This window comes from Alexandromys fortis, unplaced genomic scaffold (genome assembly GCF_014885135.2).
Source record: "Alexandromys fortis isolate MF-2015 unplaced genomic scaffold, M_Fortis_MF-2015_v1.1 scaffold_111, whole genome shotgun sequence".
In the NCBI taxonomy this organism is placed as follows: domain Eukaryota; kingdom Metazoa; phylum Chordata; class Mammalia; order Rodentia; family Cricetidae; genus Alexandromys; species Alexandromys fortis.
The window spans coordinates 1,845,274-1,870,707 of record NW_026067996.1 but is presented as its reverse complement, the minus strand read 5'-3'; the positions used below and the strand labels follow the sequence as shown (position 1 = coordinate 1,870,707).

At 44.8% G+C, this 25,434-nt stretch overlaps 1 protein-coding gene across 1 annotated transcript in view; it reads right to left on the bottom strand.

The window, feature by feature from the left end:
• Positions 1-464: 464 nt before the first annotated feature.
• Positions 465-25,434, bottom strand: part of CUNH3orf20 (chromosome unknown C3orf20 homolog) — a 47,879-nt gene continuing 22,909 nt past the window's right edge. The window contains exons 9-15 of the mRNA XM_050160244.1: positions 22,772-22,895; positions 21,110-21,356; positions 9,353-9,656; positions 7,513-7,620; positions 6,070-6,212; positions 1,046-1,180; positions 465-558 (exon numbers count right to left, since the gene is read on the bottom strand). Of these exons, the coding sequence (XP_050016201.1) occupies positions 465-558; positions 1,046-1,180; positions 6,070-6,212; positions 7,513-7,620; positions 9,353-9,656; positions 21,110-21,356; positions 22,772-22,895 (1,155 nt within the window). The remainder of the gene's footprint in view (positions 559-1,045; positions 1,181-6,069; positions 6,213-7,512; positions 7,621-9,352; positions 9,657-21,109; positions 21,357-22,771; positions 22,896-25,434) is intronic.

Here is a 25,434-nt window from a genome sequence, read left to right as displayed (position 1 = left end):
TCCTTCGTCGTCCCTTTCTGCCCCTCCTTCCTTCTCATTCCTGCCTGCTTCCTCATTTCTTTTCACCACTCCCTCAGTCTCTTCCGTTTCCGTGTCCCTCTCCTTTCTCATCTTCTTTCTACCAGAGGGTGAGATACACACCATCCAGACCCTTCTGAGGCTCCCCAGGGTTGCTGAATGGTTGAGCAGGCAGGCCCTGGACCACGAGACCTTTGTTCACCAGAATGGCAGATTCAGGCTTACTCGTGGACACAGAGGAAGCTCTGAGTTGGAGGTGGCACGTTTCCAAGAACATGGCCTGAAACTAGTTGGGGAGGCCTCGGGCTTTCTTGGAGTCAAAGCTGGGCCTTTCCCACCCACCACCGCCTCACCCAGATGCTGGAGGCATGCACATTTATTGAAGGGCGGTGGGAGACCAGGAAGTAGGACTGGGTGTGGGGAGGGCACCGCTGGCTCTTCCGGTATCACTTCTTAGACTTTTTCCAGCTACTTATCTTCTTACTGCTCCTCCTATTCTTGATGAAAGGCTGCAGCAGTTCTTCTTCAGGCTGTTTCAACCTAAATACGCAATAGGAAGAAGCAGGCATTGGGCAAGGAGCAAGCAGGGCATGGCCCACATGATGCGGGCATGGCCCTGGAGGGAAGAGTGCCAGGGGACATCTCCAACTTGGGGGACCAGTGGCACCATTAATTTTAGCACTTTTCCATCTTTCTGGAAAGAGTCACACTACAGAATTTTGATTTGGTTCCCTGTCACCATCACCAAGGAACTTGCTGGAGTCGGGGATGGCCTCCATCCTTCTGACAGATGGGCCCAGACTGTGGGGCCTTGCTGCAAAGTGTTATATCCTAGTGCCCAACCCTGACACCCAATGGGATACTGCAAAACAGGCTGGAAATCAGGGGCTGACCTGTACCTTGGAAGGACACAGATTTGGAAGGCACAGAAGCCATGCCATGGTAGCCTTAGTGGCCCGTGATGAAGCTAGAGATCATATAATGAGCCATTCCTAATCTGCCAACCAGAGACATGGGGAAAACATACTTGTCAGGGGGGGTAGAAGGGGTTTTTTCCATTTTGTCCCCAAGCGCCAATGAAGAGACACTTCCTTCGAAATCTTCAGATGGGGGTCTTTTAGATAACTCAGAATCTTCCAGGCTTGTGATATAGGTTGGCACGCTGCAGGGAGGGGTGGTAGGAAGACACAGTATAGGGAAACAGAGGTGAGAGTCTAGGGTTCACTCAGTGCTATACCACCCCTATCCCAGCCCTAGACAGGCCAGCAAAATACTCCTGCTCCCATTTGTGCCAAGGGAGAAACTGTCTGCTCTGGGAACCCGGGAAACCTTGGCTTCTATATAGGACTGCAAAGCCCTCGTTCCCATGCCACCAGCTACCTGGTCCATGCTACCCATAGGCAATGCCCGCAGGATACAGAGGCGTTGCAAAGCAGAAAAGGAGAGGTCAAGGAAATGATGCCATCATGCAATGCTGTGGACCAAATGTGTCCCCCAAATTCATATGCAGAAGTTCTAACCCCAGAACCCTGGCATCAGTATAGATATAATTAGTTGTGATGCAGTCATTCTGGAGTGACTAGTGCCACATCAAAGTAATGCTGTCACCAAAGCCAAATAGAGGCTAGAATGTGACTCGAGAGGGACTATGGTCCTCTGGTACCTGGATCCAATTTCCAGTCCTCAGAACTGAGACGATGTGCAGATGCTGCGTATTCCACTCAGTGTGGCTATTCTGGCTGCTCTAAAAGTGCTGTGCCTATGTGGCAAACAGATCACAGACATGAACTACACTCAGTTCTCAAAACAGACAGGTAGTCCACCATCAAGGTGCCAGGAGATTCAGTGCCCGGTGGCACTCATGGATGGCAGCCTCTCACTGCTCTCACACGGCAGAAGGGGTAAGCTGGCTTCTAGGTATTAACTCCACTCATAGTCTCTGTACGCGTGATCTAGTCACTTCCTAGTGTCCACGTTCCTAACACCATCGCCATGGAGCTAAGGATTTCAGTACATGAATCTGTGGAACATGGCACCTTGCTGCAACCACTTCTCCTCACTAGTCCCTGGCCACCTCCTGTTGTGGCTCAGGTGACCCTGCCTCTTCTAAGGTGGATGGGCAGAAAATAGGGCACAGTATAGTAACCCGGGGTGAAGAACTCTCTCACAACTGGTAGCACTCAGAGCACACCAAGACTTCACTGGACGTTCATAAAGATCACGACTATTCACAAACCCTTTGACGTTCTCACACAGGCATTTGCATACCAGATTATCTTTACGAGGCTTCACTCCAGTCTGTATGTCACAGGGTACTTGACAGTTTATAAGATGCTTTGTCCTTCATAGACTGCCATGTAGCTTACCAAGTGCTGTGCTGTTTAGGTTGAGCTGGTCTGAGAGGAGGCCTAGAAACCCTCCCTAGTTCACAGGGCACTCAGCAGCTCCCACTGTGACTTATCAGGGATGTGGCAATTTACAAAGGACTTTGTCTCTCACAGATTTCACGACCATTTGCAAGATTCTCTGTGGTTCACTGAGCACATTACAGTTTACACAGCATTCAGTTTATGGGGCCAAGACTGTTTTCCAAGCACTTTGGTCTCTGCAGAGTGCGGCCGTTTCTGACAGACTTTGACTGTCTCCTGTAAGAACAGCCCTAAAAAGGTTATGTTCCATTCCTTCAGGACACGACTGAAAACAAAGGTCATAGTTGTACTGCGGCCTGGACTTATCCCCTATTCAAAGCCCTTCCTTGTCCTTGCTGGCCCTCAGTTTCTCCTTCTGTAAAGTTTATGTGATATGCAAAGAGCTCCTGGCTCAGGGTCAGGGTCCTGGGTTGCTTTTCTGGACACAGCTACCCACCCAGACTCTAGCAACACTGAGCAGAGAACTTGGAGCCTAGAGTTCCACACTCTTCTCCCTGGTGACCATGTCCCACAGGCAGCAAATGGCCACAAGATGTCACAGGCACACTTGCAAGTGTTACACAATTGCATATTTTGCTGCCACAAAAGAAAAGAAGAAGAAACCTGACCAAAATCTCCCCCACTGAGCTCCTGTAGCAGCTAGGGACAGACTAATACTCTTTCTAATGTCTCTGTCTCTGCAGACAGTCTTCACAACCTGATTGTGAACTTTTAGCAACTTTTTGGAGGACTAAGGGCTCTTCTCCCTCCCCAAGCAGGTTTAACACCTCTTCCATGATTGGTCCTATTTTCCACTTTATTTGCATACCCACATTCAGCCAATCAAGGTCCATCTGGTACCCAGTACATTCGGATGCTCTGGGAGATGAAGAGACAGAAGAAGTGTTGCTGGAACCGAGGGAGGAAGAAGAAAAGGAAGACTTCAGGTTGGGCTCCAGCCAGTTGCTCATCTTCACTGAAGGAAGGCTGCCCTCACTGAGGGCAGCCTTTAAGACAGGCAGGGGATAGAATTGTTCCTATGCAGGAAATTCGTGTGAGCCAGCCTCCAAGGACATGAGCAGTAGCTGCAGGCAGGAGCACTCATCTCTGCCTCAGCCTCCAAGATGCTATACTTTCACTGCAGATGAGAATTCGTTCCTGAGCTGCTTCCAGCCTTCACGGCCTGCTGCTCTTTGCATTCCTGTTGTTTGACCAGCAGATTTGTTCTGCAAGGGTCTGCTCTACATTAATGCCCTGAAGCCCTCCGAGAATTTTTAAGCTGTTAAACTTTTCAGAGCTGAAAGAGCTCTAAGAGGCTACCATCCTTCTGCTAGCAAGAATTCAAACCTGATCCATTTAAGTTGTCAAAACCTGTGAACCAATCTGTTTAAAGCTGTTTTTTCCCCCCATTTAAAGTTGTTAATCTCAAATTGGCACTAAAGCAATAAACCAACCTTCTATTGGTTGTCTTCACTGACTGGTCCACTTCATTCTGATGAAAGGAAGGATAAGAACCCAGGTGGAGGGAGACGGGAAATGTTTCCACTAGCCATTTCACTGCTATATGGGGAGGGAGGACTCATATACACACACACACTTCTGGGACTGCTGCAGGCTAAGTCCCTTTGTGCTTCCAGGGGACAAACTGTTTTCTCTGTTTGGTCTGCTCTCCCATCCCCTTAGCCTCCCTGGAAATCTCACACTGCCCTAACCTGGTCCCTCTTGTACCTAATCCTCTCTGGAGTGAGCATGGCAGGGTAACAACCTCTCTGCTCACAGACACAGGAAGTGGAGCCTGCACACCACATGTGACCTCCCTTAGCTGTCCCCAACCCTAGAGAAGGAGGCAGGGGCTAAGTGTGAGTGTTGTATGCAGGTGGACACAGTTTCATTCAGGGATGCTCATGTGAGGACCACATTCTACATGTCTTCCCACTGAGGCTGTCTGGCTACAGACCTGCTGCGCCCTCCCACCGAGGACCCAGAGGCTTGGGTGAGGGAGCTGAACTCTGGGCCCACAGATAAATTTTCATATACCGTATTCTTTGTTGCATAACTTTCCATAAACTATAAGGTGGCCACAAGCACAGTGGGGGAAATAATTAGACTCCTCCCTATTTGTTCAAACTGTAAACAAATCCGTCTTCTTTTGCTGTTTTCTAGTTTCTTTTTGTTACAGGGATCTAAGGTGCTGAGTTTATGGACATAAATGTCCAGTAAGACCCAACATATCTCTGGCACATTAACTGTCAACAGCCCCTGAAACTCAGCTTTAACTCCCTGGACCTGCCAACATCAGTCTCCAGCGCTCTACTCTCTTCTCTTGATGTTCTGAGTGATAGGGACTCAGAACACTCAGGATCTTCTGTCTGTCCTGCCTTATCCCCACAGGCTCATCCTCTTCCAGCCAAAATATTGGGGTCACTTGGTGTGACCTTCATGGATTTTCCATGAATGTATCCCCAACCTCAGGGAGAAGCAGGCTGAAAAAAAAAACCCAACTCAGCTTCCTGGGGTGAAATGACATCAAGACAGAAAGCTACAGCCAGGCATGGGGGTACATACCTTTAATCCCAGTACTTGGGAGACAGAGACAGGTAGATAGATTTCTGAGCTTGAGGCTAGCCTAGTCTAAAGAACAAATTCCAGGACAGCCAGGGCTACACAGAGAAACCCTGTCTTGAAAAACCAACCAACCAACCAAACAAACAAACAGATGGAAAATTGGCATGGGGGACGTAACTTGGTGTACAGATATGACAGATGACATTATCCTGGGTTTCATCATTGTTTACCACTTACAGAGCTTGTTAACAAATACTCTTTTGTGAAATCCTTACAGTCCTGCAAGACCGAGTATTATCTTCATTGTAAAGGCAAAGAGTTAAAGATTTGAGAGTCCACCTGATCAGCCCACCTGACAGTTACCCAGATAATGCAAAGCAAAGGTGGGGCTCTAACCTTGTCTTAGGACACCCAACCTAGCAAGTTTCTCAGGAACCTGCACTGTGGAGCACAATGGAATCCGGAACCTGCCAGTCTTCCTCGAATGCAGCATTTAGCATAAAGCCCAGGCTCCTCCTGGACTAGACTAGAGTGTCCTGAGCTCAGACTACCCTCTGCCACACACCAGAACCAGCCTGGAGATGCTTAGTAGGTGGCAGCACCTTAGTTGGATGCTGATACCTAAGCCTATTCCACCAATGAGTGCCTGTGTCTATGGGGCCCATCTGGCAATCCAATAGAAGCCAAGGTGAATGTGCACACAGGTTGGACCTGATGGGTGTTGACTGAACCTCCTGCCCACCCCAGACATATTAACACTATCTCCATCTGAGCAGGACATTGTGCAAACAAGTAGTGCCTTCTTTTCTCCACACACCCCTTTCTCCAAACTTGCGACTCAAAAAGACAAACAGTATGACCTTGTTCGCCTCTTCCTGCCTTTTCTTCCTCTTCCCCTGTGCACCTACAAAACCCTTTACTCAGGGGACTGTAGGAAGAGACTGAACTCTACTTTCCTGGCTCTGGATCTCCCCCACTTCACTCCTTTGGGACTACCTGCTTTCCCACCCATGGCCTCCCATAGCCCAAGTCCCCTGCCCCATTATCCCATCCTGTGTGATGCCTTATCCAGTTTTACTTGAATTTGTAGTTGTCTGGCAGGAAGTAGCCCATCTTGCAATCCTGTCGAGCCCGGAAGATCTGTTTCAGTAGATTCTGCTTACTGAAGCCATAGCCATTTAGGAGACAGCCGCCAAAAAGGAGCTTCCCCCCAGCAAACATCTGTTGGAAGATAGGAAAGAAATGAAGTAAGAAACACTTCAGTGTATTGACATAGTGGCATGACCGATAATGACAGCCAAGTTCCAAGTCTTAGTAGGCCTGGCCACGGGTCTCACAGAGCTGGGATAGGACTCAGGCCTTTGAGAGCATGGGAAAGTGTGCTACCCTCCCTCAGCAACCCAGGGAGACATGATTGAGCCTAGCCCCTGCAAGGCCCTCCTGAGTCAGAGGGCAGCCCAACCTGCCCAATTTTTGACCCCTACTGGGGGCCTGTCAGATGTACACTTCATACTTTCTATTTTTATTTTATTTTATTTTATTTTGGTTTTTCGAGACAGGGTTTCTCTGTGGCTTTGGAGCCTGTCCTGGAACTAGCTCTATAGACCACCAGGCTGGTCTCGAACTCACAGAGATCTGCCTGCCTCTGCCTCCCGAGTGCTGGGATTAAAGGTGTGCGCCACCATCGCCCAGCCACTTCATACTTTCAAGACTCCTACCCACCTACCTAGAGCTGTGTAGCCCCTTCTGTTCCAAACCCGCATAATAGGATGTACCATTCAGTTCATTTTATGGAATGGAGGTCTCATACCTCTACTCCATTCTTCACCATGGACATCTGTCTAGAGATGGTTAGGCAGGGATATTCATCATACCATTATTGTGGGAAAAAGAAAAACAGGAAGAAGAAAGAGAGGGAAAGAACCCAACTGTCCAACAAAAGCAGCATGGGTAGTAATAAGACTCATCCAGTGGTAAAAATGCTGGTACTACAAACTGAAGATATAGGATGGTGCTCTGTTATCTTATTGGAAAGATGGTGCCCTAAAATATGCGTGTGGAGAAAGACAGCAAAGGCCAGATACTACAGTGTCAGGTGGATGTGGCCTAGCAGGGGCTCCAGAACCTAGGTGCTGGATAGATGAGCAATATCCTGGGTGGTAGGAAGGTGTCATTATTTTCTAGCGGGCTGGAGAGATGGCTCAGTCGTAAAAGGCTAAGCTCACAACCAAAAATATTTTCTAAATTGTATACCCTATTTTTCAATAAACATAAAAGTTTTATATTTTAGTATAATTTAGTAAGAATCAGATGGATAGAATTTGATATTCTGTGTTAATGTCACCCAACCCCTCCATCTCCTAGGATAGGGATGGGAGTCTATTGGGTGACTGTCAGGAAGTCCTGTTCTCTGGGCCTCAGTGTGGGTGTGAGAAGATTGCTTTATCCCCCATCCCCCCACACGGCTAAGACAGTAGTGGTTGGTGACGGATGTCTAGCCCTTTGCAGGGCCCCTGCTCACCAAAACCATCCCGTGCACCACAGCAAACTTCTTCACCATTAGGGGTGGATCCTTCTGCAGGGGGCTGTCTATGTCATACCGCAGCAGACGATAAGGATCAAGCCGGCACTGCCAAATAGAGATGTGGGAACTGGTCACCCTGATGCAAGAAGACATACATTAACTTCCCTGAAGCCATCAACTGTCCTCAGAGGAGGTCTCCAGATCTGCTCTGAGCCCCCTGTGGAAGACATCATCACTAGAGTGACCCTCCTGCATGTGACAGCACTAGGTTTGCCCTGGGATCTGTGGACTATGATGTCCCTCACTCTGGAATGAAAGTCCTGCCCTAAGTGGACCATATTTAGAAAGCTATGTTGCACAGCTCTGAGGAACTTCTCATCCCACCTCTCCCTGGCTGCCCTTCTTGACCCCTTCGTGGTGTTCAGCCAGCCATTGTGGGATGAGAGTATTAATGACCAGTTATTAGCCAGGGCAGAAGCCCAGCCTCTGTAAAGACCAACACTACCCTCCATACCCATCTGCAGACTCACCGCCATTCCTTCCACCCCTTCCAACTACTTCAGGTTAGATCTTGGCCCCATTCACACTGCTTGTGGCTGGAATAAGACACCTAAGCATTTTATTCCTTAGTGAACAATTAATAGCCCTCAGGTGAACTACAGCCAATTGTACATTGCCATGAGGAAACGGTGAGCCCAGAGCAGGTTCTCAGTGAACGTTCTCTAAATTGAAGTAAGCTGGAAAATAATGCATGAAATAAATGTGGCTCTGTTGCAGGGCTGGGTACAAGGCTGTGGCTGGCTGCTTTCTTGAAGAGAGTCAAGAGAAGGGCCCTGGTGGGGAAGGGGACATCTTATTTTAGAAGGGCCCTAAATGCTGAGCTCCTGGAACAGGCTGGCAGGCAGCACTCCTAGAAAGAAAGGCTAAGAAGGGGTATTCAGGCAGACCCCTACCCCAAGTTTCCCACACAAATTCAGAACTCTGCAGCAGCGGGGTGGGAGTGGGGGGTAGGGTGCTGGGAGTAGGGCAGGGATAATGCAACAGGCTTTAGAGGAAAGACAGTTTAGAAGAAGTCACCTAGCTCACATGTCCACATGAGTCTGGGGGATTCTCCAACACCAGTTTAAATAAGGCACACTCAGGATGATGAGGCTGGGCTTAGGAAAAACTCCAGAGGGAGGAGGTTCCCTGTGCCCTAAACCTTGTACTCCAATACCTCTTAGACAAATTGGGACCTCAAACTGTCCTCATTCCTGCACAGGCCCTGCCAGGCATACTCAGTTGCCTGCCAAAGCCCTCAGCATTCTAGGCTGCTCTTTCTGTGCCAAGGAGACAGAAGTCACACTTTCCAGAGCTGTCCTGCATGGCCCTTTCAAAGACCTTCTGTAGCTGCAGTCATTCTGAGAATTCCTTCAGGGACTGGCTCATGCTGAACCAGCAATAGGTGCCCAGAGCCTGGTACAAGTCCAGCACATGGAGGGACTTGGGGACAGTCCACCAACATATACTGAACTGTAAGAACATGGGTAGTGGTCACTATCTTTGCCCTGAACAGTCACACCAGTTGTGGACACAAACTGTGCTAAGTTCTCTGAAAGAAAAGGACTGTGTCTTGACCTTGTCTCAAAAGTTAGAAGAAGCACTGCTCTGATGTGGTGACATTTATCCTGGTAGAGAAGAATGAGCAGAAGAGAGAAGATGGGACAAAATGCTGCAGACAGAAAGGGGAGTGTATGCCAAGGCCCAGGAAAGAACCCATCCTCATACAGTGGGGGTTACATTTGGTCCTTCTCTCTGTCCCTGGCCCAAGGGTCTTCTCACTGGATCCTGAACCAACCTGGGTGCAGGGTGACGAACGGCCCTGCTGCCGATGGCTATACAGTGTGTCCAGCAGCCATTGCAGCTGTGCAGTATTGTTGGGATTCTGGCTTGATATTATCCCGAATACCAGCACTTGGTTGGGGTCTCGGGGTGCAGACAGGAAGCGCTCTAGTTCCAAGTCAGACACCAGGGGTGCCTTCACAATACACTTGCAGCCAGCCCGAATGTCTTCCTTGCGAATGAGCCTCCGCAGCACCAGTGGGCAGTCATAGGGTGAGGCAGCCCATCTGGTGGGGCTGCGTACTTCTCCCTGCTTCCCTCTACAAAGGGGAACACAGTGATAGGAGCATGTGAGCAGGCTTCAACCTATGACCCTACAGTTCTTGTTTCTAGATAGAAAGAGGCCCACTGCAGTGCCAGGGCTGTAGACAGATCCTGGTCCAGGCCCTCAGGGGAGGGACCCCTAACTACGCCAGGCCTCAGTTTCCTCATGTGCAAAAGGAGGCATAAGAAGTTATTCAACTGACATTTCAGTCATCCATGATCCTCACTCCACACCCCACATTTTACCAGTCCCATCTACAAGCCTCTTCCCCACTTTGACAGATCCATATTTGTTGTAGAATATTATTTTAAGATGTGTTACATTTGTTTATGATGTGGAACATTTGTTTAATGATGCAAAGATCTGTTGCATTCTTTTATGTTGCATTTGTTTAACTCTGTGAAGCTGTGATACTTTGCCTGTCTAAAACACCTGATGGTCTGATATAGAGCTGAACGGCCAATAGCGAGGCAGAAAAAAGGGAAGACAGGACTGGCAGGCAGACAGAATGAATAGGAGAAATCTTTGAGGAGTGTAGAAGGAGCAAGAGAACAAGGAGGAAAGAAGGGGACCAGCCACACAGCCAGACATGGAACAAGAAGGAAAGAAAAGATATAGAGAAATAGAAAAAGGTAAAAGTCCAGAGGCAAAAGGTAGATGGTATAATTTAAGAACAGTTGGCAAAATAAGTCAAGCTTAGGCCAGGCATTTATAAGTAATAATAAGCCTCTGTGTGTATTTGGGTGCTGGGTGGCAAGCACCCAAAAGGGCCAAAGAATAAAAAATAATAAAACAACCAATTACACAGAATCTAACTGCCCTCCACTACCCCCAACATAATCCAGCCTCAATCATTTCTTAAGTAGTTCCTAGGGGTTTACACTTCCCTCCTGATCTTTCTTGGACCCACTTAGGGATTCCGTCGGAATCTGAATCATTCTCTGGAACCCTTCCTGGGCTTTCTAGCTTAGTTTTAGTTAAGGCAGCAGCAGGCTGTATCAGATCTAGCTCCTGCTTCTCATTCCCCTCAAGCCCCTCATACTCCCCAGTACTCTCACCCTGCTCCCCAGGTAGTCTGGCAAGGCCAAACTGACTTCCGCCTCTGCTTGTTCCCTCTCCTCACCTTTACATCTATTGAAATGTTGCCTTCCTGTTGACTTTCTAAGCACCCATTGACTGTTTCCACCTCAACACTCTTTCTTGCCTATTTTCTTTCTCTCAAGCATTGCTTACTTTTAAAGCAATTTTTATTATTTTTATTATTATACTTTTCTATCCCATTACAAGTACCAAGAGGTTAGCTACCTGCAGTATTTCGATTGGTGGAATACAATAGGAACACGTGGCAAATCAAAGATGCAATAGAAATTCAGTCAACACTCCAGCATTTATCAGCGACCTGCTATAGCAGCATGGTGCTTAGTCTAAAAAAGCACTAGTAGATGTAAAGTACTCCTTTTTTACGCCTTTCATTATTGCCATCTTACACACTTAAAATTTTACAGGCTCTACGGCCTTTGAATAGGCATTTCCATGGTTAATTTTGTGGAAACCCCACAGGATAGGCAGGACAGAAACTGTTATTACCATTTACAGGTCAAAATATAGTAGGCTCCCTCTCATGGGTTGCCCAAGCTCAATGAAGTCTTTAAATTAGCAAGGCCTCAGGCAAATTGGAATCAAGTCATCCTAAAATAAGAGCAATGCCATGATTCATCACTTGTTAAGTTTGTTTTACATATATTCATTTTATTTCATGTGTATTTTCCTTGTATGTAAGTGTGTGCACAGTCCACAGAAGAGGCCATCAGATCACCTGAAACTGGAGGTTCAGATGGTGTGAACTGCCATATGAGTACTAGGACTGGAGCCTGGGTCTGCTACAAGAGCAACAAGCACTCTTAACTGATGAGCCATCTCTAGCCACTTCTTTATTTTTCAAGACAGGGTTTCTCTGTGTTACAGCCCAGGTTGTCCTGATTTATCTTATTTTTCTGACAGCATCTTGCCAGGTATCCCAGGCTGGCTTTCAACTTATGGTAATCCTTCTGCCTCAGCCTCCTTTGTGCTGCAATTATACCCATACACTATCATACCTAGTTTTACAATTTAAAATTCTTCAGAGGAAATTTAAATTCACTGACCAAAGCTAGTAAGTGAATCTGTTTGTGGAAGAGAGGTGGAGCACAGTGATGGAGCACACATTTAGTATGTGAGGTCCTGGATTTGACCCACAACACCAAATAAATAATAAAAATAAAGTAAGAGTATCTCTTGTTTATGAACCTAAACATCCATGGGGAATCTTGAATATATTCACCTTAATTTATACCAGAGATATTCAAAATGATTAAGGCTTTTAATGTGGGAGAATTTGACTTTATAATTTTTTACAATTTGTAATAGTGAAAATAGAACAAATTATTCTGCAATTTTGGAGCAAGGAAGCCTTTTGCAACCAATTTAAAAGTCCAGAACTCAAACTGGGTATGGTGATATAGATTTGTAATCTCAATTCTTGGGGGACAGAGGCAGGATGACCAACAGTTCAAGGTTATTCTCAACTACGTAGGGAGTTCTAGGCCTAGCCTGGGCTAGAAACCCTATTTCAGATGATCAAACAAAGCAAACAAAGCAAAGAGAAAAGACCTTTGGGGTAAAAGTACAAAATGCAAAGAAGAAACTGAGGCAGGAACTCCTTCCCCAGCTATAGCAAGTAGTAGGTTGCTATGTGAAGGCCTAGGAGTGTATTAGAAAAGCCAACATTTGGGGCTGGACAGATAGCTCAGTGAGTGAAGTGCTCATTGTGCAAGCATAAGACCTAAGTTTGTGTTCCTAGCACACATGTAAAAAGCTGGACATAGCAGGGCACATAGATAACTCCAGTGCTGGAGGTGGGTAGAGATAGACCAATCCCAGGGTCTTGCTGGCCAGCCAAGTTTAGTGAGAAACCTTTTCTCAGAAAGTAAGGTGAACAATGATAGAGGAAGACACTGAAGTCAATTTACATTGGCCTCCACATGTACTGGCTTCCACATGTATACTCATAGATAAGAACATCCACATATAGCACACGCACACACACACACACACGTGCACACACGCACACACACACATGCACACACATTAACATCTGATGAAATGAGGACAGAGTTGATGTGGGAGTGTCATATATCAATCTGTTGATTTCATTGGTTAAGCAATAAAGAAACTCCTTGGCCCTGATAGGTTAAAACATAGGTGGAAGGAGTAAACAGAATAGGATGCTGGAAGTGGAAGTGAGCTCAGACCCGACAGCTCTGCTCTCTGGAGCAGAGACACCATGCTCAGCCTGGGTAGACGCGATAGCTCTGCGCTCTGAGGCAGACACGATGAAGCTCAGACTCTGCTCTGCTCCCAGAGAGACTCGACAGCTCTGCTCTCTGGAGCAGAGACGCCAGGCTCCGCTCTCCCAGGCAGCTCAGACCCAGAATGGACATAGGCTAGAATCTTCCCGGTAAGCGCACCTTGGGGTGATTACACAGATTATTAGAAATGGGCTAAATTAATATGTGAGAATTAGCCTAGAAGAGGCTAGATAGAAATGGGCCAAGTGGTGTTTAAATGAATACAGTTTGTGTGTTGTTATTTCGGGCATTAGCTAGCAGGCGGCTGGGGTGCTGGGGACGCAGCCCCGCCGCCGCTCCTATTTCAACACAGAGTGATGAACAATGAGTTCAGAATGAGTTCTTAAAACTTTGGAAACAGAGAAGTCACCAAAATTAGCAAGGTAGAACATCAAAACTATTCTTCCACTAGAGGTGGCAACAAAGTTGGGGAAAGAGAGAGGGAGAGAGGGAGACTGGGCAAGTATGTATAGAGACAAACTGACCAAGACCAGTCAAAACGAACTTAAGTAAAGCTCAGGAACAAGAAACTGCCAAGCGTTGGGGCAAGGAAGCTGGTATTTCTCTGCCACTCCTATGCTTAACTTGTGTGCGGTTATAAGGTGGGCAATGTGGGCTCAGGCTCAAAGAATTGTGGCCGGGTGGCTGACCTGTCTGGGTTCCCTAAGGGATTAGCAGCCCCAGCCAAAAATTGTTGAAAGCACTTGTCATAGCCAGTTTTATCTATCAACTTGACACCAGAGAAGAGAAAGCCTCAGAATGGCCTGGGCATGTCTGCAGGGATTTTTCTTTTTTGCTAATTTGATGTGGGTGAGCCCAGCCCATGGTGGCTGGTGCCATCTCTAGGCAAGTTGTTTTGGGTTGCTTATGAGAGACAACTGAGTAAGCCAAGGGGAACAAGTCAGTAAGCAAGGTCCCTCCATGGTATCTGCTTCTGTTCCTGTCTGTCATCAGAAATGAGCTATAACCTGTATGCCAAATAAATCCTTTCCTCCCTGTGGAGGTTTGAAGGAAAATAGCTTCCACATGGAGTGGCACTATTAGGAGGTGTGACTTTGTTGGAGTAGATGTGGCTTTATTGGAGAAAGAGTGTCACTGTGTGTGTGTGAGGGATGCTTTGAGATCTCCTGTGCTCAAGCTACACTCAGTGTGGTACACAGTTCACTTCCTGTTTCCTGTGGATCGAGATGTAGAACTCTCAGCTCCTTCTCCAGCACCATGTCTGCCTGCATGCAGCCATGTCCTGTCATGATGATAATGGACTAAACTTCTAAAACTGTAAGCCACCCCAATTAAATGTTTTCCTTTATATGAGGTGCTGTGGTCATGGTGTCTCTTCACCGCAATAGAAATCCTGACTAAGACACTCCCCCAGTTTTATTTTGGTCAGTGCTTATTACAGCAACAATGAGAGTTAACTAGAATACATGCAAAGACAAAAAAAAAATCAGACATTACTTCTTGTGCAAAAGAAGACACATGGGCATAGACAAAAAAGAAAAAGGAAAAAGAAAGCCCCAATAGGAAAAAAAAGATGAAGGAAGGAGGTAGAATGCAAAATGGAGGCTTTAAAGCCTCTCGAGTACACTGAAGGATCTAGGTGTCAGGTTGGGAAAGATCCAAGAACACCCTCATCTTTCACCTCTGGAGCTATGCAAGTATAGAGTGATAAAGTTGATACACAGTTGTAGATGCCCTTGGGCAAAGGCTGAAAGGAGTAAAGCCCCAACACAGAGCTATCTGCAACAGCAAAAATGTTCTGGGCCTTAGCTTCAGGGGCTCTCAGGTTAAATCACTAGCTGAACACCAGTAACTGTGAGCAATAAAGGACACTGCCCTTGCAAAAAGAGTTTGTAAAAGTTACTAAACAAACAAATCCAACACAAGGATCCCTAGGGAAAAAGAATTGGTCTTCAATGGCTACTATATTTAAAATGATCAGTTTTCAAGAAAAGGTTATAAGGAAAAACACTTAGAAGAAATTGCTCCTTAGGAAACATAGATACTAGACTTCCTAGAAAAGGGGCTTAAGTTAACTTTTAGATATACTCAAAGCAAACCAAGGAATAAGAACCAAGGCACCCAGAAGAACAGTGTCTCATCAAACATAGGAAATCAATAGAGGTAGAAATTAAAATATAACAAAACAAAACTAGAACTGAATGCACAATGGCTGAAATGAAAAATTCAAGAGTGAATCTCAGCAACAGAGAGCCACTAACATGAAGATAGTAAGATTAGTATAGTAGACTCTTTACAAACTGTTTAGAGAAAGGCAGGTGTGTGTGGTGGTACTGAAAACCCAGTTGAAGGCATAAATCACAAACAATCCCACACCAGTTTGGAATTATGATTAACAGAATGGTTATTTATTTAAAGGGGAAAAAACTTACAGATCACCATCCCAGACAACAGCCCTCTGCACAATCAGGAGGGAGTCTAGTCACCAGAAGCGGAGCAGGAAGCAAAAAGAGAGAGGAGAGGGAAGTGGCCGCTTTTTTTAAAGGAAGAGAGACCACACCCCAATGTGCTGGTATCTCAGCGGCTATTGGCTGAAGGAGAAGAAGGAGCTCTCCCAACACCCAGTATTCAAGAGGCTTAAAATAGGAGAATTAAACAGTTCCAGAACAATACAGTAACAACATCACACGCACACATGTGCACGTGCGAGCACGCTCATGCACATGCCACACACACACACACACACACACACACACACACACACACACACAAAGAGAACCTTGAGAGGAAAAGGAGAGGAGCAACCCACCACATTTAGAGATAAGTTGACAGCAAATAAGTAAATAATATATAGAAATCTTAATAGAACCATGATCTATGCTCTAATACATGTTCTCCATAGAGATGCATTTTAGATTCAAATAAACAATTAAGTTGAAAATGATAGGTTGGAATAAAGCATATCAATCAAATAATATTTAGGAAATAAGAAGTAGTTATACTAATACTAAAAAATCATTACAGTCTGGGACCAGAAAAATCACTCACTAGTTAAGAGCATGAACTGTTCTTGCTGAAGATCCAAGTTTGGTTCCCAGCACCATACTGGATGGTTCCAGGAGATCTGACACCCTCTTCTTGCCTCCACAAGCACCTGCACTCATGAGCACATACATGCACATATACACATACACAAATAATAAATGAAGCTAAAAATGATATTAAAGAAAAGAAAAACATGACAATGGAGAGAAGTTATTCAATGTGGAAACACAGTGATTATATCTGTATGTATGGACCAGGGAGTCCTAAATACATGAAGCAAGAAGTGGCAGAAGTGAGGAGATAGCACTAGAGATCCTACAGACATTAAGGAGGTCATATGAGCTCAGCCAGTAAAGGCACTGGCCAGAAGCTTGACAACCTGAGCTCAATCCCTGGGACCCACCCATTCACATGGAGGAAAGAAAGCGTCTACCTCAGCAAGACCCTGCCTGTCCTCTGACCTCCCTTGTATACCAGTTACAAGTTATTATGCACAAATACCAAATAAAAATAAAAAGTTTTCAAAAGAACTTCCCGAGGGAAAACTAGGAATGACTCCATGTCTATAAATCCAATAACTTGGGTGACTTACTAAACATTCATTCAAGAAAAAACAAGTGCCTTAACTAGCTCCATATTTACAAAAACAATTTTGTTTTTAAAAACTTCCCTACAAAGGAGACTCTGAGTAAGATGGTTTCTGGTAAATCTTAACAAACCTTTAAAGGAAAGGACCTGGATCCAACACAAATAACGGGGATATACTTCCCAATTCATTTTTTTAAAGTCAGTATTGCTCTAGTAAGTCAGATAATAACATTACCAGAAAAAATTATTCATGAAGAACCCTAACAAGTATATATGCAAAAGCTTCAACAAAATCTTAGCAAGTTGAACCTAGAAATACAGGGAGAGAAACCTTTATAATTGAAAGAAATTTATCCAGAAATACAAGGCTGCTTCTATATTTGAAAGTCATGTTAATAAAACAGTACAGAAAGAGACCCACACAAATAGGACCCACCGTTTTTCTTTAGAATGGTGCAAAGACAAGTTAATGAAGAAAAGTATCTATTTTTTTAATTCTGTGGAAACGAATATATAGCCATGTGTAAAACCAACAAATTTCAAATCATACACTGTATCTTATACAAAATTACCTCAAAATTGACAGTGTGAAACATAATCTAGGAGTTGGGGAAATGGTTCAATAAAGTAAAAGTGTTTGTTGCACAAGCACAAAGGCCTGAGTTAAAATCCCCAACACCTAAATAAAAAGCAGGGCATGACCACAAGTTCCTATAGCCACAGGCTATGAGAGAGTGGAGACAAGTTTGCTGGGACTTGCTGAATGCCAGAGCAACTCAGCTCGGTGAGAAACCCTGTTCCAAGAAATCAGGCAGAGAATCAGAGTATTCAATGAAAGGGCATTCAATGTCCCCCAAGTGTGCATATGTACACACACACACACACACACACACACACACACACACACGATTTTTTTTTTTTTTTAGACAGAGAAAGAAGAACAACATTATCACTGGTAAGAACGTGGAGCAACTGGAGAACTGGAGTTCTTATACACTGCTGCTGGAGCTGAGCTTGCTAGAAAGACTGGAAGACCAATCATCTATACAGGGAGCAGAGCATATCTATACACACTCTGGTTTTGTACCTTGGCATTTGATGATCACATGAAAGACAAATGCCCACAGCAGCACAACAGCCATGAACAACCAAACTCCTATGTCATTAGAATGCATGGTCTGTGGCATGATCACAGAATAAGTTGTTATATAGTGAAGAGAGAGAACAAATGAGTGCCGGGCACAGGACATTGGTAAACGTCAATTCATAACAATGAATGAAAAAAACCACACACCCAGAAAACAAACCACACACATCCATTCACATAAAGTTAGAACAAAAGCTAGTCTGTAGTGTTCACAATGTTTGGCCTGGGGAGGAAGGAAGCAAAGACTGGATTGGCAAAAAGGAATTCTAGGGAGTGGGTAAGGGTCTGTTCCTGATTTGGTGGCTACAGGGTCTGTGCACTTGAGCTATGTGGGTAGAATTTTCTCATTCTTTTGTGTAAGTTTCATATATATATATATATATACATACATATATATATATATACATACATATATATATATATTTTTTTTTTTGAGACAGGGTTTTGCTGTAGTGTTAGAGCCTGTCCTGGAACTAGCTCTTGAACGCACAGAGATCCACCTGCCTCTGCCTCCTGAGTGCTGGGATTAAAGGCATGCACCACCACTGCTCGGCTCAATTTCATATTTTAAAATATATACTTTAAATTATACATGTCTATTTGTGAACATGCATGTGCAATTACACACATGCATGTGGAAGTCAGAGGATAACTTGTGGGACACAGCTCTCTTCTTCTACCATGTAAATTCCTATGGATTGAACTCAGGTCATCAAATTTGATAACACAGCCCCTTACCCACTGAGGCATCTCACCAGCCCCAATATACATATTTTAAGTTCTTAAAATAAAAACGGATAAATCTAATGAGGTTCCATTTCCACATATGGGGTGGCACCTCTAGCATAGTGAGGCGACTTGGTTAGCCTCCTGCTTGCTCCTGTGTTCTCAACTAATATCATGGCTTTATTCTTTAAAAAAAGATTTTTAAAAATTACATTGATTGCCGGGCGATGGTGGTGCACGCCTTTAATCCTAGCACTCGGGAGGCAGAGGCAGGCAGATCTCTGTGAGTTTGAGACCAGCCTGGTCTACAGAGCTAGTTCCAGGACAGGCTCCAAAGCCACAGAGAAACCCTGTCTCGAAAAACCAAAAAAAAAAAAAAAAAAAAAAACATTGATTGTGTGTATTTGTGCCACAGCAGAATATAAGAGTAAAACTTTTAGGAGTTAGTTGTTTCCTACCATGTGGGTCTCAGGGGTCAAATTCATGATGTTGGGCCTGGCAGAAATTATCTGTACTTGCCAGCCCCATGGCCTCTTTTGTGACATCCCAGCCACACTGCTCTTACTAGTTCTCACACACACTATGCTTGTTCTTGTCTCCTGGGGCTCTGTGATGTTCCTTTATCACATCTGTTTGGGCGATTTGTTTCTCATCCTTCCCTTCTTGATGGAGGAAGGTCATTGGTTAAAAAATTAAAGAAACTGCCTTGGCCCATTTTATTGGTTAGAACATAGGTGGGTGGAGTAAACAGAACAGAATGCTGGGAGGAAGAGGAAGTGAGCTCAGAGACGCCATGCTCCCCTCTCCCGGGCAAACGTGATAGCTCTGCTCTCTGAGGCAGACGCACACCATGAAGCAAGCCGCCAGGTCAGACATGCTGAATCTTTCCTGGTAAGACTGGTGCTACACAGTTTATTAGAGATTGGTTGATCGGGATATCAAAATTAGCCAGTAAGGGCTAAAGCTAATGGGCCAAGCAGTGTTTAAATGAATACAGTTTGTCTGTTGTTATTTCGGGGCATAAGCTAGTCAGGTGGCCGGGGTGCCAGGGAAGCAGCCCCGCCGCTCATATTGCAACACCTTCTCACTTTAAATATCACTTTAAAACAGCTTTCCTGACCCTCTTATTGAAGGCAGCCTTGCCAGTCTACTCCACAGCCACTCTGTTCCAGGAATGGGCTAGTCTTTTCTACAGTGGACCGGAGAGTAAGTATCCCACCCTTCAGAGGCCTGATGAGCTCTGTCACAAGGACTCAGCATTTTCATGCTATGGGGAAGCATCTATGGATGGTGGGAAATGGTGGACATGGTTGTGTTCCAATAGAATATCATCAATAAATACTAATGAGTTTCCTCTCATTTCATATCTCATAAAAAAGCCTCCTTTTGGTTCCACCCAAAGCATTTAAAAATAGATTAAAAAAAAATTAGGAATCCAGGCTAGATTTGGCCCATGACCAGTCTCTATTATGTCACACTGTTCTAAACCTTTTTTATTAGCCCAGTGGTGATGTGGGATGCCCTTCTTTATGCCGTGAATAGGTTTTACTATAGTTGGTTAATAAAAAGCTGATTTGGTCAATATTCAGGCAGAATAGAGCCAGGCAGGAAATTCAAGCAAAGATAAAGGGAAAAGGAAGGCAGAGTCAGAGAGACAACAGCTGTTGAAGGAGTAAGATGCCAGAGTATTACTGGTAAGTCACTGGGTATGTGGCAACGCACAGATTATTAGAAATGGGTTAATTTATATGTAGAGCTAGCCAGTAAGTAGTCTGAGCCACCAGTCAAACAGTCTGATGATGTGGAATTCCCCTCTTTATGCTGTGAATATGTTTTATTACCATTGGTTAATAAAGAAGCTGCTTTGGCCCTATGGCAGGGCAGAATAGAATAAGGTAGGAATTCCAAACAGATAGAGGAGGAAAGAAGGCAAAGTCAGAGAGATGCCATGTAGCTGCCAAAGGAGACAGATGCTGTTCAGAACCTTACAGGTAAACCAGGAGCCTCATGGTAAAATATAAAATAATGTAAATGGGTTAATTTAAGATATAAGAGCTAGTTAATGATATGCTTAAGTGATTGGCCAAGCAGTTTTTTTAGTTAATATAGTTTCTGTGTGATTATTTCCAGTCTGGGTGGCCGGGAAATGAACAGCAGCCTCTGTCTACAAATTGGCACCCAACATGGTTATTCGAGAACTGGCAGACTAAAAAGAAACCTCCGGTTATACCATGGCCATCTGGAATGACATCATTTTGGGGTTAGTGAGATGGCTTATCAGGTAAAGATGCTGTGGCTGACAACTCGGGTTCAATCTCTGGAGCGCACACAGTGGGAGGAGAAAACCAACTCCCTTGAGGTATCCTTTGATCTCTACATGTAGTCTATGGCATGTGTATACCCATATACATACAAATACATAAACAATAAGTAAATAAATGTTCAAAAAGTCAAAGATACCATTTAAATCCATGTGTATCTCCTCCACCCCTAGAGTGGGAGCTGCAAAGGCAGGGGGCTTGCGTGGTTCCCACTACATTTGTACTGCCCATCACATCCCTTGGCTCTATGAGAGAAACGAAGGATTAAGCCAACCTTGGTGTGACTCTGGCCTGGACTTTGTTACTCTTCTTTCGAACAGGGATCAAGGGTGTTTGTATAGACTCTTCCTTCAGTGTGTCTTCAATTAAGGAATCTGGTCGGGTTGACTGGGATCGTACAAGGGTTTCTCCTTGGTGTAAACTTGACTTACGGCTCCGATCAGGATAAGACCCAGATTTCAACTTGACACGACTAGCTTCTGTGTCTTCCTTCATGGTGGGATATTCTATGGTAAACAGACCTGCCAACAAGATTACTGTTGTCACTTTCCCAGACTACCACGTCACCTCTGCCCCTGCTTCTTGGCTCCTACCTGGACCATCAGAGTCTACTTTGGCTCACACCCACAGACCCCTTACTGGCTTTTGTCCAGTCTGCCTTGCTCTGTATCTAGCACACTGCCTTAGTAAGTAGTCAGCAAGAATAAACACATCTCATTTCTAATTGTCCTCATGATCCAGCTTTAGTCTTACTTTCCCAGATGCCCTGTATTTCACTCAGCACTTTATAGCACTCAACAGTAAGGTTAGGTACACCATGTGTTCCCTTTGCTGAGAAGAGGTTGGTTTCATCCTCCTCTTTGGTGTGTTGTGGGATTTTTGTTTCTCTGGCTTGCTTTTTTACTTAGTCCAGTAGAAATTTCTGAGGCCAGAGACCTAGTGCTCCTTTATTCACCTAGCAAGCATTTATTGAATGAGTATGCTATGCGTAAAGACAACTCAAGACAGGCCTTTTGCTGCTGAGAAAAGATGGGATGGGAAGAAAAGGAGATAAATATTCACAAGGCTAGGTAACAAGATTTTTATATATAATTTATTTAAATTTATCTTATGTTCATTGGTGTGAAGACATCAGATTTCCCTGAAACTAGAGTTACAGACAATTGTGAGCTGCTATGTGGGTGCTAGGAATTTAACCCAGGTCTTCTGGAAAAGAGCAGCCAGTGCTCTTAACCACTGAGCCATCTCTCCAGCCCTGGTAACAAGATTTATACCTAGAGCAGTGTTGAGAACCATCAGAGCAGCCATGGGAACCATCAGAATGGGAACCATCAGAATGGGAAGGGGAGCCTTACTTTGTAAGGGAAGTCAAGGAAGGCTCACAAAGGAAAGGCACAATTGAACTAAGCCTCTGCTGCCAAGGAGAGATTCCTTGGGGAAGCTGTGTGGGGAGCATGGCTGCAGGCCCAGCCAGGAGGTAGCACCTTGTTTCCAAGGGCTCGCAAGTAGAGCAGAGAGCACAGACATGAAAGCTCCTGAAGCCTGTCTGACTGGGCCCAAGAGTGCTCTGTGTCTAGCAGGGACCGTTTTGTGAAGTGATTGGATTTTTCTCTTCTTCTGTTATCCACAGAAGAGAGTAGAGCAAATGACAGATGGTACAAGGGACAAAACAGAAAGGGCCCAGAGGGATGCACAAAATCTATGAGCTATGGAAAAGTAACATAATTGCATGGAGACACTGAAGGCATATAGGGAAAAAGTTCTCTCAGCTCACCAGTCCCAGCTGTGTGTCCTCAGGCACTCCCCATAGAAAATACTGGTTGCCCTTACCTCTCAGGAGGCTGAAACTCAAGAGGTGAAAAAGACTGAATTTTGAAACAGGTGACCCAAGAGTTAAGAGACCTTCTAGTAGGCCTATGCACCTTTCTACCCTTACCTGCTGCCAGCAACACAGAGTTCATAAACTGAGTCACAGTCTTCTGAAACCGCTTCTTGATCTCAACCAGGGCTCTGTTTATCTTTAACATCTTTTCATCCAAGGTACTGATTCTGCGAACTGGCTGGAGGAAGGTAAAGGGGTTGGGGGTAGTGGTCACCTGCCCCCAGGAAGCTGTCTGCCTGTTCAGCAGGACTGACTTTGCTCTGAAGGTTAAGGGGCTGTTCCTTCTTCCTAGAATACATCTCTGTCCCTCCTGGCCTAGTCTTTCCTGAGTCAGGGCCAGATCTAACTCAGATTTTCCTATTGTGGAGGGCCTCTCTAATTCCACTGTGTAGTACTACTGCTTGCATTGACTCCCACTGTGCTCTGTGACTGCAAGACAAGTTAGCACTTAACTAAGCAATTGGGTACATATGTTTTGTCCCCCTAAACTGCAAGCTTCTTGGAGGTAAGGACTGTGCCTTGGTGTGCTCTGATTTCATGCAGAAGTGTTCAATAAATATTATTGCTTTATAAATAATCTGATGCAGAGAGGCTCCTCTGGAGTGTCCACTGCCAGTCTCTCCCTATGGTGATATACATCTTTTAGAATCCTTCCACCCAGCCAGCTACCAGAGTACTGGCTGTGGACAACTCATAGTTGGAAAGCTATGCTTGGCCAAGGTTACAGAGACCAGTGGGTCATCTACCGCACAAAGGCCCAGGCCTTTACCTGGAGTTGGAATTACTCTGATGGGTCACCTGGACTCCCTTTGGTATCCAAGAGGCCTTTGCTTCAGCTTCCCTGAAATTCAACCTCTCTCTTCCCTCATCCTCAAAGTAGTCATTTGCAGTAGGCTGTGTGCCAGTCTTGTTTTCCGAGGAAGCTCTGCGCACAGCCGAGTGCCTGCATGGTACTGCAAAACCATGCTCAGAATCCAGACTTCACTGCAGTCAGCCTTTCCCTGGGAAGCCCTTGTTTCCTTAGCCAGTGGCATTTGCTCTCTAATAAACATCTGCACCTACCCATTCCCAACATGTTTTCCTGGGCCTTTTTCATTTTTCTCACTTCCTTTATCTCTTAACTTGGCTGGCTCCTAAAGAGCAGGCTCTATGCTTTTCTATTGCCCTCTGAAATTAGTGGAAGCATGAGAAAGTTTCTTCTGTACAATTTAAGTCTCAGGTGGAGTGAGTGGGATGCGGAGTAGACAGATATTCTGGACAAGGACTAAGTTGGTCTTTCAGGCAAGAACCATGTAAAGTCCCAGCCTCCTTCTGAGCAGTTCCAGCCACTGCTTCTGGGATAATTTTATTTATTTATTTGTAATTTATATCCACCCAGGCTCCAAAAGGGATCGGAAGCAGCACTCTTGGCTAATAAAGCATTTAAGTCAAAGCATCGCCTCGCTTCCAAAGTGCTGCCTAGATAAGAAATATTTAGTGAGAAACCAGGCCTCAGGGCTGTAAAATCTGGGTCTGCCATTCTGCCTGTCGCTGTGATAGGTGGCTCTCTCTGGGATGGGTGTCTGGGGAAACCATTTAACAAGCTTCCCAATGACAGAGACACTACCCTCCCCCAGTTTCAGCCTTTCTAGATGGCCATGGATTTTTATAGAACTAGAGCACACATGGTATGTTTGAAAGGACTGTGAGAATCCTAGGATGGAATTAAAGTCAGGTTGGCCTTTACACATCACTATATAGATGGGAAAACTTGGGCTCAACCAGAAATGTGCCTGGAGTTAGGTCCTGTGCTCTCTTCCTAACCTGGGCTCTTTGCCAGACCCAGTACTCTGAAAGTTTTCTTGGTCCTTGAAACTTTATCAATTCCAAGGACCTAAGATGACCAGTTATTTGAACCTGGGAAGTTCATGCAAAAATAACTTGAAATGCTGAACCTGGTGTTCAGGACAAAGTTTGGAAATCCTGTTGCTCACAGAAAATGATTACATTTATTTTTATATTTATGTTCATCTGGTTATAAATATACATTATAGAACATACCATGCATTTTTAAATACAAGCAATTACAGACAATGCTTTTTTGGCAGGCTGCCTTTGCTGTCACCAGTGTTTGTCATCTATAATGCAGCATGTTTTCTGAGGCCATTTTAATGCATCGGCCTGTTTATCCCTACCTTAAATGCTCCCAAGATAGTCATGTTCTTTGAGTTATTGAGTCATTTTAAATAACTTTTCACCCTTCTACTGCACTGTCAGACTGTGCCTTTGTGAGCCTCTTGATGGAGACACTACCCTAGACATTTAGCATGGTCTAGTAGAAATACAATGTAAGCTAGTTTAATATTTAGCAACTACATTCAAAACATCCTAAAGTTATAATTCATTCTAACAATATATTTATTTTACTCAGTATATAAAAATGATCACTTAACACACAATGAAAATTTGAAATTACTGGAAAATTTTATATTGTCTTTGAAGCACAATAATTTTTTTTTACTGAGATCTCTGATCAGTTTGCACTTATTGCACTTCAAGGGTTCGACAGCCCTGTATGACTTTTACTTGAGTCTGCCACATTGAACAGATGCTTTTGGCCTCTAATTCTGGCTCACTAAGTTGTACTAAGGTAAGGCAAAATCACATTTGAATTACTTAGTTTTCCTAGGCTTAGAATGTGCTTGCACACACAGACTTGAGAGTCATTTCATTCAGTT